The following is a 13,527-nucleotide window of genomic DNA, read 5'->3' on the forward strand; positions in this document are numbered from 1 at the left end:
GTCAGGGACAAAATCGCTTGTCAAACCTGCTAATTCTAAGCATATTTATGACAATTTTTCATAATATTCTAGACACTTTGGACTACATTGTGTAAAAAATAAAGCTTCTTAAAACAGTCTGATAAATTTAAGTTTTATTGATAAACTTTGTAAGCAAAAAATTAACCGTGACGTGCTCTGTAAGACCTGAAGATTGAAATTAACGAATCCAGAGTTTCCAAGCTGGTGGGGATGATCTGATCAGCTGGCAACAGGAAACCGTTCTGGCCTCTGTCACGTAATTCGTAAGTGTAGGCGATCGGGGTGCCAAACTTGTTCTTTACCGTGTCCATACTACCTCCTGCCGCTATATCTATACCAAGTGAATACATTTCAATTGAAGTTGACATCATATCAGTCACGTGACATTTTATTCTAGTGAACTAAGCTGTCACGTGATAACTGTCAACGCAACAACTTACAGATTGTTTCAGCGATATTACCGACGACGTACTGAGTGCCGTACCTTCTGGCCAAGTCAGCTATGGCTTGCCTACCGATAACCATCTAAAATAATGATTTGTGTCACTTTTGTCTCAATAATAAGGTGAGCAGTACCATTTCGTCGTAATTGTCCAAGTGGGCTGTGGTGTGTCCATAGGGCAGCAACAACATTTGCGAAAAAGAGTGCAAACTGATGTAGGCAACTAGTTCAGCGCCTACGGTGTCGATAAAGTTCGACAAAGTTTGGGTAGAGGTCTCTGAGAGCGGATTAGGACCGGCGTAGGTGTCGGAGCACGGTTGATTGGAGGCACCACCTGTCATCCACTGATACGGCCAATTACGGTTAGGATCAGCCCCAAAACACAAAAGTGTATATGGCGTTCTGGTTTTCCTCCACAAACGATTCTATAATTGATTTAAACAAAACCGCTATTAAAGCGGTCATTTCCTAAAGTTTGGTTAGGTTTTTACGTTAGTGTGGGAATGAACAAACCCATCAGGGTTAGTCACAGGAAAAATGTACCAGGTGTAAGAATCTGCCAAATCACGAACCGAAGGGTCAGTGCTAGTCACCAATTCGTTTAGAATGTAGGTGGCGGTAGCCGATGTGATCCTGAAAGGTCACGTTATAAACGTGAAGTTTACTCGTAATAAATTATACCATTCTCTGGCGTGAATGTTGGCCTCAATGAACACACTCTGACTGGCTGGTTGGGAACCGGTCTGAAGTCTCACCCCCAAAATTTCCCTACCCTGGAAACTCCACCCTCCCGAAATCAAAGTTACGCTGCTGGGGTAAGTGGCGGCTAAAGTCCTCAAGTAGGCGTAAATCTGTCAAATCAACACAAAAATCTACAGTTTCAAGTAATCCAAAGTCGCCATCTGTCAACTCAATTTTCCCCCAAAAAATGTTTCTCAAACTGTCACTTTTACGATGACAGGTGTTATTTCTGTAACTGTCAAAATGGCGAAAAAGTTTGAGCTTTCAGAAACACAATTTGAACGGACAGCCAGGGACAGTATCGCTTGTAAAAACAATACAAAATTTGGTACAGTCAGGAAAAAAAGCGAGAATCTTCTGGGGAGAATCCTACCTAATCTGACAACCCTGTCAAGTACAAACCTCATCAAAGGTGTAGTAACTGGTCCAACCGAAAGAGGACGCCCTAGACTCAGGCCTAAACCCTTCATTGTCAATGGCTTCCTGGATGTTAGGGTTGAGAATCACTCCCTCCACATCCGGATGATCCAGCAAAGTCCGAAACGCTTCAGGTGTTTGCGGTGGTACCAGAATGTCTACAGAAGAATTGACCGCACCCACTCCACTAAAGAACCACTTTCTGTCACCTTTTGGTACCAAAAAATTAACACAAACTTACGTGAAAAAGTTGTAACCGCTCAAGTAGGCGTGTTCCTCCAAGAGCCGTAGCGCCTCCACCACTTTATCAGATTTGGGGGTGATCCTGTAGAGGGTGTAGTTGTCGAAACGCAGCTTTTCGCCTAAGGCCACTGTGGCCAAAACTACTACGGCCAGTAGGTACTTCATTGTATAGTGTGAACCAACCTGACTTTTACGTACACTAAGTTTTATAGATTTATATACAAAACCAATATCAGATAAAAATAATTAAAGGGATTATAAGTGAGTTAAGTCTTGTTTTTAATCCTTAATTTAAATTATTTTTTTTTATTTAAGAGCATTTTTAGTTTATGTGTGTACTCGCACGGCAATTTTGCTCCAAAAAGTGAGAAATCAATCATAAAAGAGGATTTAAAAATAATTTTGCAGGGATTATAGTTAATCGTGTTAATTCTAAAATATTTTTTTGATATCACCGCTTAATGAACCTTTGATTGATTAATCTCCTTTTAGGCTTTTAGCTAAACTATTTTGATTAAAAATAATAAATTAGCAATTAAAATATAAAACTAAAGGGCTCCATTACATTTGGAGGGAAAAATGCTTCCTTAATGATTTGGTGTAGTGTTGGTTGCCTAACTTGTGTGTTCAATAATTGATATGATCGTAGTTGGCTGTGATTCTAGCATGAACGTAGGGCCGTTGATAAGTTCGTATATGGTTTGAAATGACAGCTGTCATAAAATAATTGTTTGCGAGGTTATCTAAGACATACGCGTTTTCTGACAATTGCCATGCATAGGCGACCTGACCATAACAATTATTGAACACCCGTTATTATACACAAACGTATGCAGATGTATAGTAAGAAATATGTATTTTTTTATCATTTTGTGTAGTTGATTGCAAGTTGTGAGTGAAAAATCAAAGAAAGGTTTATTCCTGATCCAGATATATATAGATAGAGCTTTTTTATGCACAATAAAGTCCAGCCTAAACAAATTGGTTAGAACATTTGTCCTGGGAAAGTACAACAAACTAGTTTAAACACTGTTCAATATAAGAGAATCTGTAAATCCTTGAAACTAGGTAAGCTAAACTGGTAAATGGTTCTTATGTTATTACCAAGAACATTCATTTAAAATTATTTTTGTTGCCCTCACAATGAAGGATGCTTTAAAATGTAACTCACATACCTGTGCATATAACAAGTACCTAATAAGTTTACTGTACTAGAAAGCACTGGTACCTACCATTGAGTGTAGTGTTGGAGTAATCTCAAAAAAATCATCCCACTTCAAAGTGTTCAACCACTGTTGAGTTGGATCCGGTAAAAAACTGACACGGTTGGGCTTTTTCCTGAATTGCTGTTACAATGTGGCTTGAAAAACTTATGAACGGCACCAAACAAAAATAACCTCAAGTCTTTTTTAGTTTTAAACCGTAAAAATTCATCTAATCCTCAAAAAACTCAATTTCCACAATACAAACTGTCACTACTATTTCCGCCATATTGGAATTTTTGACAAGCACCTTCTAGAGCCGCCTTCGTTTTCAAGCTCCATGAAGCGAGCAGCGCGTTTTTGACGTCACGATGACGTAATTTAGCAAAACCATAATTTAACCAACTGTCAAACTACGTCATTGTGACGTCAAAAACGCGCTGCTCGTTCAATGGAGCTTGAAAACGAATGCGGCTCTAGGCTTTCTAGTATAGTAGACAGTGAATACGCTGAGGAGCTACAAAAAAGTGTAAATAATTAAAGTTGAAAGAAATTTCATCTTCTACAAGATTGTATTAAGGTGTTTCTTGCTGTTTGGGGTCTCCTTAAAGGTAAAAAGTGACAGGGTGCACCAAACTGCTTTTAGTCATTTATTAAAAACCGTTTACAGGCATAAAAATTCTAGGTACCTATACTGTCAGTTATTGTGTACTTTATAGTTTCATCACCACGCTGAATGACTTTTGTCACTTGTTTAAAATCTGACAGCTGAAGCTATAAAGCACGTTGTCAAATTTACAGAGATTAACTAAACACTACAGTCTCCTGATTCTATACAAAAAACGTCAACATCAGCTTGTTATACATAATATTTCAACGTGTTATTACAACTAAATTCCCGGGTTTTCTATTAAAACGTAAGACCGCAAAATTTATCTTCCACTAATCGGAAAGTGTCATAGTCCAGGCGTCTCCAAAAAAAATTCAAATGTCAGTCTTCCAGGCTGGTTTTGGGCCTGCAAATTAAAACACTCCGGTATAATGATAAGGAGACTCTCTGTCGTTTAACATTTTATTTGTCACAATTTTGACATCACTACAGTCAAATTCTTGACACATATGTTTTAATTATTTTAAATGGAACACCCTGTTTTTGTATTTTTCATAAAAAAATAGCAAGGACGATTATTTAAATAATTTATTTGGAAACATTATATAAATTGTCTAATAAAAATTATTGATTTTTTTTTTAATATTTCAAAAAAAAACCGTAGATATTACAAAATAATCACATATAATACTTAGTTTACATTTACTACTGATAGGCGGTTTGGTGGTTTTTTCGTCTAAACCAATTTCTTTTTTAAGGAGAAGAACTCGTTACAAAACCGACTTCAATACATTTTCGGTTTTTACAGAGTAATTTCCATGATTATACGATCACGTGACCACTAAAAATAACTACCGAAAACATTCATAAACACGTCATTTAACGCTAAGTTTTAATTGGTAAAAAAGGCACTTGAAAGGAATGCTTTAACTTACAAATAGAGGAGGAGTAGGAGATTAATGACGTCATCACTCAGAAACGACTATATAAGGTGGAGTTCTCGCTTATTTGTCGCTAACTAGTCAAAAAGTGTAGGGGAGAATAAAATTGTAGAGAATTTCATTCTTACAAGAAACAATATACAGGGTGTTTCATTTAAAATTTAGCGGGGGCAATAATTTTGAAAATATTTTAGATGAATTGCCTCCACGACGATTTGTTTCATAACGTACACCCTGCATAAGTCAAATTGGCAACGTCCAGGCTTAAAAACCTAAACGGGCTGGGATTTTTTTGACAGCCGTCAAAAAGGATTAGCTGCAAATAGGAATCGGATGATGTTGTACATAAAACAAGGACGGAAGCTATTGCCTTTACCCTTTTTCTGACTGATGACAAATCTGTGTCAATCCAAAAAAAAAAATGTTACTTCTTAGTCTTATTTTTACACTAAAATTACACGATTGCTAAATATTTATGTACAAGGCCGGTCGACGCGATTTTCAGTTGAAAAAACAAAAGACCAACGGTTTGACAATTAAAACGTGTCAACTTATCGAAATCGGTCACGTGACCTCCCCCCTCCCCACAACCCAGACTTATCTGTTTCAAGCGGTTTTAAAATACAGGTAGGCGACGAGGGCGCCACCAATCAAAACGGCCCCGCCGACCGCCCAAGGAACGTATAGAGACCTCTTGCGTTGTTGCCAGTGCTCGTTGGCCTGTTGTCGTCGTTTCATGTCCCGCACCTGCGTCGCCATTTTTTGTTTGCGCTCGACGCGCCGTCTGTGTCGCAATTCCGAAGCGCTGAAACGACGTTAAAATGTCAAAATGCCAATTTGCGCGCGGCCAGACCATTTACCTGGATTTTGCTTCGTTGTCGTCGTCCCGCTCCGAAACTGGACTTTCAGTTCTTGAAATCGGTTCTTCGTTATTGTCTTCGTCTTCCAGAGAGTCTTCGCTACTCCCTTCTGCGTCTCTCTCCTCCTCCTCCTCCTCGTCTTCCGGTGGTAGGCTAGGCAACGGCCCACAAGGCATTCGTCTCTGTTCAGCAAAATTCCGATTACCAATCGGCTCAACCTAATTACATTTCTTAGCAGAGACAAGTTCGAGACGAGTATCTTTTATTATACGATACGAAGCATGTCACTGAGATGGCACCACTTGCCACATCACCCGTGTTGCCAAATGGTGTTTTTTTGCTCTATCCATTATTGATAATATGTCGTAAAGGTGTAAAAAACACTTTTATGGATGGAGAAAATGAATAATTTAACCTAACTTTTACCAAAGCTATTGTATTATGACAAAATGCAACTCGTAAACCTATAAAATGCACTTAAAAGGATTTAGAACTGAATTGATTTTTAGTTTGTTTCCTCTTACTTTTATAGCTTTATAGAGTGGTATTTGATTGAAGTATATCCACAGTTACACGTCACAATTGCAAAAAAATAACTCATCATACTGTAAAACATTCAATAATATGATTTAAACTGGTTGTATTGCATTTAAACACGATTCGTAGTTTTATAGCTTCATGGAGTGATATTTGACAGTTATCATCATGGTGACAGATTGAAATATGCCCAAAATCAACAGAAACACGTAACGACTGTCCAATTTCGTTTTCTAACCCTGTATACTCGTATAAATATTTTTGTTGTTTTAATAAATAAGTTTTCGAAACAAAATTTCTAAATTTTTTCCCAAATATCAAAACGTGGCTCAAATTCCGCATACCTGGCAACACCGCTGAATAATTCATATTTTCGTTTAACACATTGAGTGGTGCTCGTCTCGTTGTTGTTTCTGCTCTTAGCCGCAACTTACCGACTTGTCCAAACTGTCGCCGTCGCCTTTGTACGTCAAATCATCGTCTGACACGCTTTGAGGTATGGTGGGCAACGGACGGTCCGCTACACCGTTAACGGCCGGTTTCAAACTGTCAGTGCGGGGAGGTGGCAACGGTGGCGGTTCGTTGTCTTCGTCTGAGCTGATCGGCGCCTCCTCGATCAAATCGTTGTCGAAATGATTGGGCTGTGTGTGCGCGTGCAATTATTAGTAATATTTAAAACGATCCAAATGGAATTATTAGTCGTAACTCAGTACTATACAGAGTGTTTCATATCATGCAACACAACCAAAAAAACTATTTTGTCAAAATCCCATAAAAAAACATTTTTTTTAGTAGCATTTAAGTAATAAACCACTTGGTACACACTCTGTATACAATTTGGAGGTTAGTTGAAAAGATTTTAAGTAAAATGGGAACCAACCAAAGCTTCAGAACTGTCATCGTCGTCCGAATTGGCATTGAGCAGTTGTTTAGCACCTTCGATAATCGCTTGATAGGAAAATCGCAATTGTTCGGGAGTTTGTATCAAACCAGTCCGGTAACGTCTCAGTTCCAACAGAACCTCCTTCACGTTCACACTATTCAAGCCGTACTTTTCGATCTGAAAACGATCAGTTTTAAACCAGTTTTCAGGACGAGGCACAGTAGGCTATTGCGGCAATCTAACTCTTATTATAATTTAATATTACTGATTATTATTCATTTATACTTTTAGACCATTCTAAAAGCTTTTGGAAGCTTCTATGCTGTTTCAGGAGCACCTAGAAGGTTCTGGACTGCTTTAGAGGCAATTGAAAATCTTAGACGACTCTAGAAACTATTAAACGCTCTGAAACTGCTCTAGACACTGTTTTGGAAGCTTTTAAGAGTCTCTATTGTGTTTTGAAAGCTTCTGAAATATTTTTAGACTACTTCAGGAGCGTTTAGAAGGTATTAGAACAGTTTAAAGAGCATTCTTAAGGATCTGGACTGCTTTACTGCCAACTGGAAATCTTAGGCTGCTCCAGAAATTATTAGAACCTTTAAAATTGCTCTAGAAGCTTTTAGACTGTTTTGAGAGCTTTTAGAGCAGTAGAAGAGCATTTGGAAGCTTCTATGCTGTTTCAGGAGCATTTAGGAGGTTTTAGGACCGTATAAAGAGCATATTGAAAGTTCTGCACTGCTTTAGAGGCAATTGAAAATCTTAGATCACTCTAGAAACTATTAAAGGCTCTGAAACTGCTCTAGTCACTGTTTTGGAAGCTTTTAAGAGTCTCTATAGTGTTTTGAAAGCTTCTGAAATCTTTTTAGACCACTTCAGGAGTATTTAGAAGGTTTCAGGGCCGCTTAAAGAGCATATTGAAGGTTCTGGACTGCTTTAGAGGCAATTGAAAATCTTAGACGACTCTAGAAACTATTAAATGCTCTGTAACTGCTCTAGACACTGTTTTGGTAGCTTTTAGGGTTTTGAAAGCTTCTGAAATCTTTTTAGACTACTTCAGGAGCATTTAGAAGGTTTCAGGACCGTTTAAAGAGCATTTTTAAGGATCTGGACTGCTTTACTGCCAATTGGAAATCTTAGGCGGTTCTAGAAATTATTAGAACCTTTAAAATTGCTCTAGAAGCTTTTAGACTGTTTTGAGAGCTTTTAGAGCAGTAGAAGAGCATTTGGAAGCTTCTATGCTGTTTCAGGAGCATCTAGGAGGTTCTGGACTGCTTTAGAGGCAATTGAAAATCTTAGACCACTCTAGAAACTATTAAACGCTCTCTAACTGCTCTACTCACTGTTTTGGAAGCTTTTAGGCTTTTTAGACTACTTCAGGAGTATTTAGAAGGTTTTAGAACAGTTTAAAGGGCATTTTTAAGGATCTGGACTGCTTTACTGCCAACTGGAAATCTTAGGTGGCTCTAGAAATGATTTGAAGCTTCAAAATTGCTCTAGAAGCTTTTAGATTGTTTTGAAATCTTTTGAGAGCTTCTAGAGTAGTGGAATAGCATTTGGAAGCTTTGCAAATGTTCCAAAAGCATTTGGAGGCTTCTGTGTTTCTTTAGGAGCATTTGTAGTTTCATAACAACAAATGTCTATATAATTGGTATATTTTGTTCCTCATAAGAATTGCCCAATAATGGCCCACTGTACGACATTCCACCGACTTACCAGCACCAAACAGGAATCAACCAGACAAAAAGTGCCCGAACGTCCGATTCCGGCCGAACAATGCACAATCGGAGGTCCGACGTCCTCGTCCAAGACTCCGGCCTTTCTCACTCGTTTCAAAAAGTCTAAAAACTTCGTGGGCGAACAGGGAACGCCGAAATCCGGCCACGTGATGTAGTGAAATTGCATTATTTCCCGATCGGTGCCGCTTTCGATGTCCGTTAATCTGTTGGTTTTAAAATTAGTTCAAATTGGTCTACACTCTAGTTAAAAACAAGAATTATGTTTAAGTTATAGAAAATTGTATCTTTTACAAAAAACCAAGCAGAAAGTAAAGTAAAAAAACGTACCTCAACACCCTAGTGAGATAATAAGAGTGATCGCGTTGCTCGATGTACTCAAGAGTGAGTCCGACATCTTGGAAGCGCATCACTTCCCCGATTTTTGCCGGCCAATATTGGTGACATTTTTCCGCTTTTTTTTCAATCAGCTTGTTTAGCATCAGCACAGCTTTGCTATTTTGTTCCCAAACCATCAGCCAAAAATGACTGACTGTGCTGGATAAAGGTCCTTGAGTGAGAATGTATTTCCTGTAATTGGCACCAATTACTATACAGTTATGACAATTTTAAAATCTATACATATAGAGAGAAAACAAGTTTGAGTTTCTGAGCAAGTGATCATGTGACGTCATAGCCTATTTGACAGACTGTCTGCTGATAGATGCTATAATCTATAATTAAGAAAGTTTATACTACTTTCCTTCTGAGCAAATATTTATTTTATGTTAGTATTTACAACAAACAACTATTATACTATTTTTTAAGGGCTTAACACCTAATTCAGGTTTCTTATAAACAAGCAAAAGTCACACTCACCTATTAGCTTTTTCCACTTTACATAAATTTGCATTAATATAGTCTGTGGACCCTCTCTGTAGAATAACCCTGCTGTGATCGTAGGGATGAACATCACGATACCTGTTTAGATTTTTGTTTTGCGGTTTTGATGCCTCAGAACTGGAATTTGCAGATTGTACACTTGCAGCACGGATTTTCTGCACACAGAAATGTATTAATTTTATTAACTTAAAAGACCAAGTGTTTTAAAAAAATGGTGTCTTAACAAGGTGTAAACCCTCAAGCTGATCAGTGACAGCTTCAATAGATTTTAACCTAATAGACTGTGATTTTTTACACAAAATAGTTAGAAATGTTCAAGAAAAATGTTGGTGATAACACTATTGAAACCGCAATAAGTAGATAGTTCAAAGTCGTAAAAAGTACAACACAAAGAACAAATTACCTGATAAAACGCAGACCAGCCATCCTTAGAGTTCAGTTCCAAGTATTCGGTTTCGATATTGTTTGATGTTGATTCGGCCGTCATTGTACTTGGGATTTTCCGGAGTCCGTTTCGATAAAGCGAAATTTACGGGACACGCATACCTAGTTCTCGTTGAAGCAAAATAATTAAGAAAGAAATCAAAGCAAAAGGAATTTATCCTTCAAATACAAGCAAACGGCAAAATATGGACACCATTTTTAAAACAAAAAAAAAGACAAGGAACAACACGACAGGCTGCGTCAAATTCTTTGACTGTCATCATAGACAAGTGACTGTTACGACGTTGCCAGTGTTGCCACTAAGCAATTGATAAGGAGTTCGATTTTCAACTTGGAACGTATCGCACGTCAGTTACGTGAGTGCCATTTTTTGCCACTAAGAAACCACGTTTCTTGAAACGGTGTTCAGAGAAATTTGAAGTTGACCGAATTCCGCAGCCGGTCGAGTGGAGATGGTGGGACCTCTAAGTGGAAACGTCGATTCCTAAAAGTCTATGGCGACTTTGCTTGTGCGGTGCACTTCCAAGAGGCGGAAAGGATGAAAACTTAGGTCAAGACCACGTGGATGTGACAGTGACAGTTATAGTTTCCACGAGGAATGACTATATCTTTTAGTCGGATCGTGCCCTTAAGCGATTTTTAGTCTTTATGTGTTGATTGGTCATACCGTTTGGCCGCTAGAGGGCGTCAAAGTTGCTTCACCATAAAGTCGCACATTTTTAGACACACGCTGCTTTCACCCTAATTTACTCCGTTACTTGACAAGATACGTCAAAATGTCATAGAAAACAAAAGATAGTGCAGATAACAAGCTTTCCAAAAATGTTCCCACATGAGTTGATTGGGTATACCGTTTGGCCGCTAGAGGGCGTCAAAGTTGCTTCACCATAAAGTCGCACATTTTTAGACACCCGCTGCTTTCACCCTAATTTACTCCGTTACTTGACGAGATACGTCAAAATGTCATAGAAAACAAAAGATAGCGTAGATTACAAGCTTTCCAAAAATGTCCCCACATGAGTTGATTGGACATACCGTTTGGCCGCTAGAGGGCGTCAAAGTTGCTTCTCCATGAAATCGCACATTTTTAGACACCCGCTGATTTCACCCTAATTTACTCCGTTACTTGACAAGATACGTCAAAATGTCATAGAAAACAAAAGATAGTGCAGATAACAAGCTTTCCAAAAATATCCCCACATGAGTTGATTGGTCATACCGTTTGGCCGCTAGAGGGCGTCAAAGTTGCTTCACCATAAAGTCGCACATTTTTAGACACACGCTGCTTTCACCCTAATTTACTCCCTTACTTGACAAGATACGTCAAAACGTCATAGAAAACAAAAGATAGTGCAGATAACAAGCTTTCCAAAAATGTCCCCACATGAGTTGATTGGACATACCGTTTGGCCGCTAGAGGGCGTCAAAGTTGCTTCACCATAAAGTCGCACATTTTTAGACACACGCTGCTTTCACCCTAATTTACTCCCTTACTTGACAAGATACGTCAAAATGTCATAGAAAACAAAAGATAGTGCAGATAACAAGCTTTCCAAAAATATCCCCACATGAGTTGATTGGTCATACCGTTTGGCCGCTAGAGGGCGTCAAAGTTGCTTCACCATGAAATCGCACATTTTTAGACACACGCTGCTTTCACCCTAATTTACTCCCTTACTTGACAAGATACGTCAAAATGTCATAGAAAACAAAAGATAGTGCAGATAACAAGCTTTCCAAAAATGTCCCCACATGAGTTGATTGGACATACCGTTTGGCCGCTAGAGGGCGTCAAAGTTGCTTCACCATGAAATCGCACATTTTTAGACACCCGCTGCTTTGACCCTAATTTACTCTCTTACTTGACAAGATACGTCAAAATGTCATAGAAAACAAAAGATAGTGCAGATAACAAGCTTTCCAAAAATGTCCCCACGAGTTGATTGGACATACCGTTTGGCCGCTAGAGGGCGTCAAAGTTGCTTCACCATGAAATCGCACATTTTTAGACACCCGCTGCTTTGACCCTAATTTACTCTCTTACTTGACAAGATACGTCAAAATGTCATAGAAAACAAAAGATAGTGCAGATAACAAGCTTTCCAAAAATGTCCCCACATGAGTTGATTGGACATACCGTTTGGCCGCTAGAGGGCGTCAAAGTTGCTTCTCCATGAAATCGCACATTTTTAGACACCCGCTGATTTCACCCTAATTTACTCCCTTACTTGACAAGATACGTCAAAATGTCATAGAAAACAAAAGATAGCGCAGATTACAAGCTTTCCAAAAATATCCCCACATGAGTTGATTGGTCATACCGTTTGGCCGCTAGAGGGCGTCAAAGTTGCTTCACCATAAAATCGAACATATTTAGACACACGCTGCTTTCACCCTAATTTACTCCCTTACTTGACAAGATACGTCAAAATGTCATAGAAAACAAAAGATAGTGCAGATTACAAGCTTTCCAAAAATGTCCCCACATGAGTTGATTGGGTATACCGTTTGGCCGCTAGAGGGCGTCAAAGTTGCTTCACCATAAAGTCGCACATTTTTAGACACACGCTGCTTTCACCCTAATTTACTCCCTTACTTGACAAGATACGTCAAAATGTCATAGAAAACAAAAGATAGTGCAGATAACAAGCTTTCCAAAAATATCCCCACATGAGTTGATTGGTCATACCGTTTGGCCGCTAGAGGGCGTCAAAGTTGCTTCACCATGAAATCGCACATTTTTAGACACCCGCTGCTTTGACCCTAATTTACTCTCTTACTTGACAAGATACGTCAAAATGTCATAGAAAACAAAAGATAGTGCAGATAACAAGCTTTCCAAAAATGTCCCCACATGAGTTGATTGGACATACCGTTTGGCCGCTAGAGGGCGTCAAAGTTGCTTCTCCATGAAATCGCACATTTTTAGACACCCGCTGATTTCACCCTAAATTACTCCCTTATTGGACATACCGTTTGGCCGCTAGAGGGCGTCAAAGTTGCTTCAACATAAAATCGAACATATTTAGACACCCGCTGCTTTCACCCTAATTTACTCCCTTACTTGACAAGATACGTCAAAATGTCATAGAAAACAAAAGATAGTGCAGATAACAAGCTTTCCAAAAATATCCCCACATGAGTTGATTGGTCATACCGTTTGGCCGCTAGAGGGCGTCAAAGTTGCTTCACCATAAAGTCGCACATTTTTAGACACACGCTGCTTTCACCCTAATTTACTCCGTTACTTGACAAGATACGTCAAAATGTCATAGAAAACAAAAGATAGTGCAGATAACAAGCTTTCCAAAAATATCCCCACATGAGTTGATTGGTCATACCGTTTGGCCGCTAGAGGGCGTCAAAGTTGCTTCAACATAAAATCGCACATATTTAGACACCCGCTGCTTTCACCCTAATTTACTCCCTTACTTGACAAGATACGTCAAAATGTCATAGAAAACAAAAGATAGTGCAGATTACAAGCTTTCCAAAAATGTCCCCACATGAGTTGATTGGACATACCGTTTGGCCGCTAGAGGGCGTCAAAGTTGCTTCTCCATGAAATCGC

The 13,527-nt window shown here is 38.8% G+C and overlaps 2 protein-coding genes across 3 annotated transcripts; both read right to left on the reverse strand.

The window, feature by feature from the left end:
• Nucleotides 1-117: 117 nt before the first annotated feature.
• Nucleotides 118-2,052, reverse strand: LOC145737042 (zinc carboxypeptidase-like). Its single transcript, XM_081991631.1, has 7 exons — nt 1,863-2,052; nt 1,607-1,808; nt 1,145-1,314; nt 955-1,096; nt 598-888; nt 462-546; nt 118-352 (listed from the first exon to the last, which is right to left on the reverse strand). The coding sequence occupies exons 1-7, from the start codon at nt 2,027-2,029 to the stop codon at nt 162-164; spliced, it is 1,248 nt and encodes a 415-aa protein (XP_081847757.1). The 5' UTR covers nt 2,030-2,052; the 3' UTR covers nt 118-161.
• A 1,650-nt stretch (nt 2,053-3,702) lies between these two features.
• Nucleotides 3,703-10,176, reverse strand: Ptp61F (Protein tyrosine phosphatase 61F). 2 transcript variants are annotated; one of them, XM_081991630.1, is made up of 9 exons: nt 9,916-10,175; nt 9,489-9,667; nt 8,961-9,200; nt 8,611-8,836; nt 6,895-7,074; nt 6,449-6,655; nt 5,478-5,659; nt 5,309-5,422; nt 3,703-4,082 (listed from the first exon to the last, which is right to left on the reverse strand). In XM_081991630.1, the coding sequence occupies exons 1-9, from the start codon at nt 9,997-9,999 to the stop codon at nt 4,058-4,060; spliced, it is 1,437 nt and encodes a 478-aa protein (XP_081847756.1). In that variant the 5' UTR covers nt 10,000-10,175; the 3' UTR covers nt 3,703-4,057. The 2 variants fall into 2 exon arrangements, with proteins under 2 accessions (XP_081847756.1, XP_081847755.1); XM_081991629.1 differs by lacking the exon at nt 3,703-4,082 and having other exon boundaries at nt 4,251-5,422; nt 9,916-10,176.
• Between the last annotated feature and the right edge of the window lie 3,351 nt (nt 10,177-13,527).

The sequence above is a fragment of the Ips typographus genome, linkage group LG13 (assembly GCF_016097725.1).
Source record: "Ips typographus isolate SLU linkage group LG13, UJ_Ityp_2.0, whole genome shotgun sequence".
Taxonomy (NCBI): Eukaryota; Metazoa; Arthropoda; class Insecta; order Coleoptera; family Curculionidae; genus Ips; species Ips typographus.

Bases quoted from the DNA above. Each gene is read 5' to 3' on its own strand.
- LOC145737042 (XM_081991631.1), bottom strand. From the start codon at position 2,029: ATGAAGTACCTACTGGCCGTAGTAGTTTTGGCCACAGTGGCCTTAGGC. The intron at 1,315-1,606 runs GTTTGTACTTGA...TTGATTTGACAG, and splicing joins GTTACTACACCTTTGATGAG to ATTTACGCCTACTTGAGGAC. The intron at 889-954 runs GTAAAAACCTAA...AATCAATTATAG, and splicing joins TTGTTCATTCCCACACTAAC to AATCGTTTGTGGAGGAAAAC.
- Ptp61F (XM_081991629.1), bottom strand. From the start codon at position 9,999: ATGACGGCCGAATCAACATCAAACAATATCGAAACCGAATACTTGGAA. The intron at 6,656-6,894 runs GTTGGTTCCCAT...GCGCACACACAG, and splicing joins ATGACAGTTCTGAAGCTTTG to CCCAATCATTTCGACAACGA. The intron at 5,660-6,448 runs GTAAGTTGCGGC...TTTGCTGAACAG, and splicing joins GCGACAGTTTGGACAAGTCG to AGACGAATGCCTTGTGGGCC.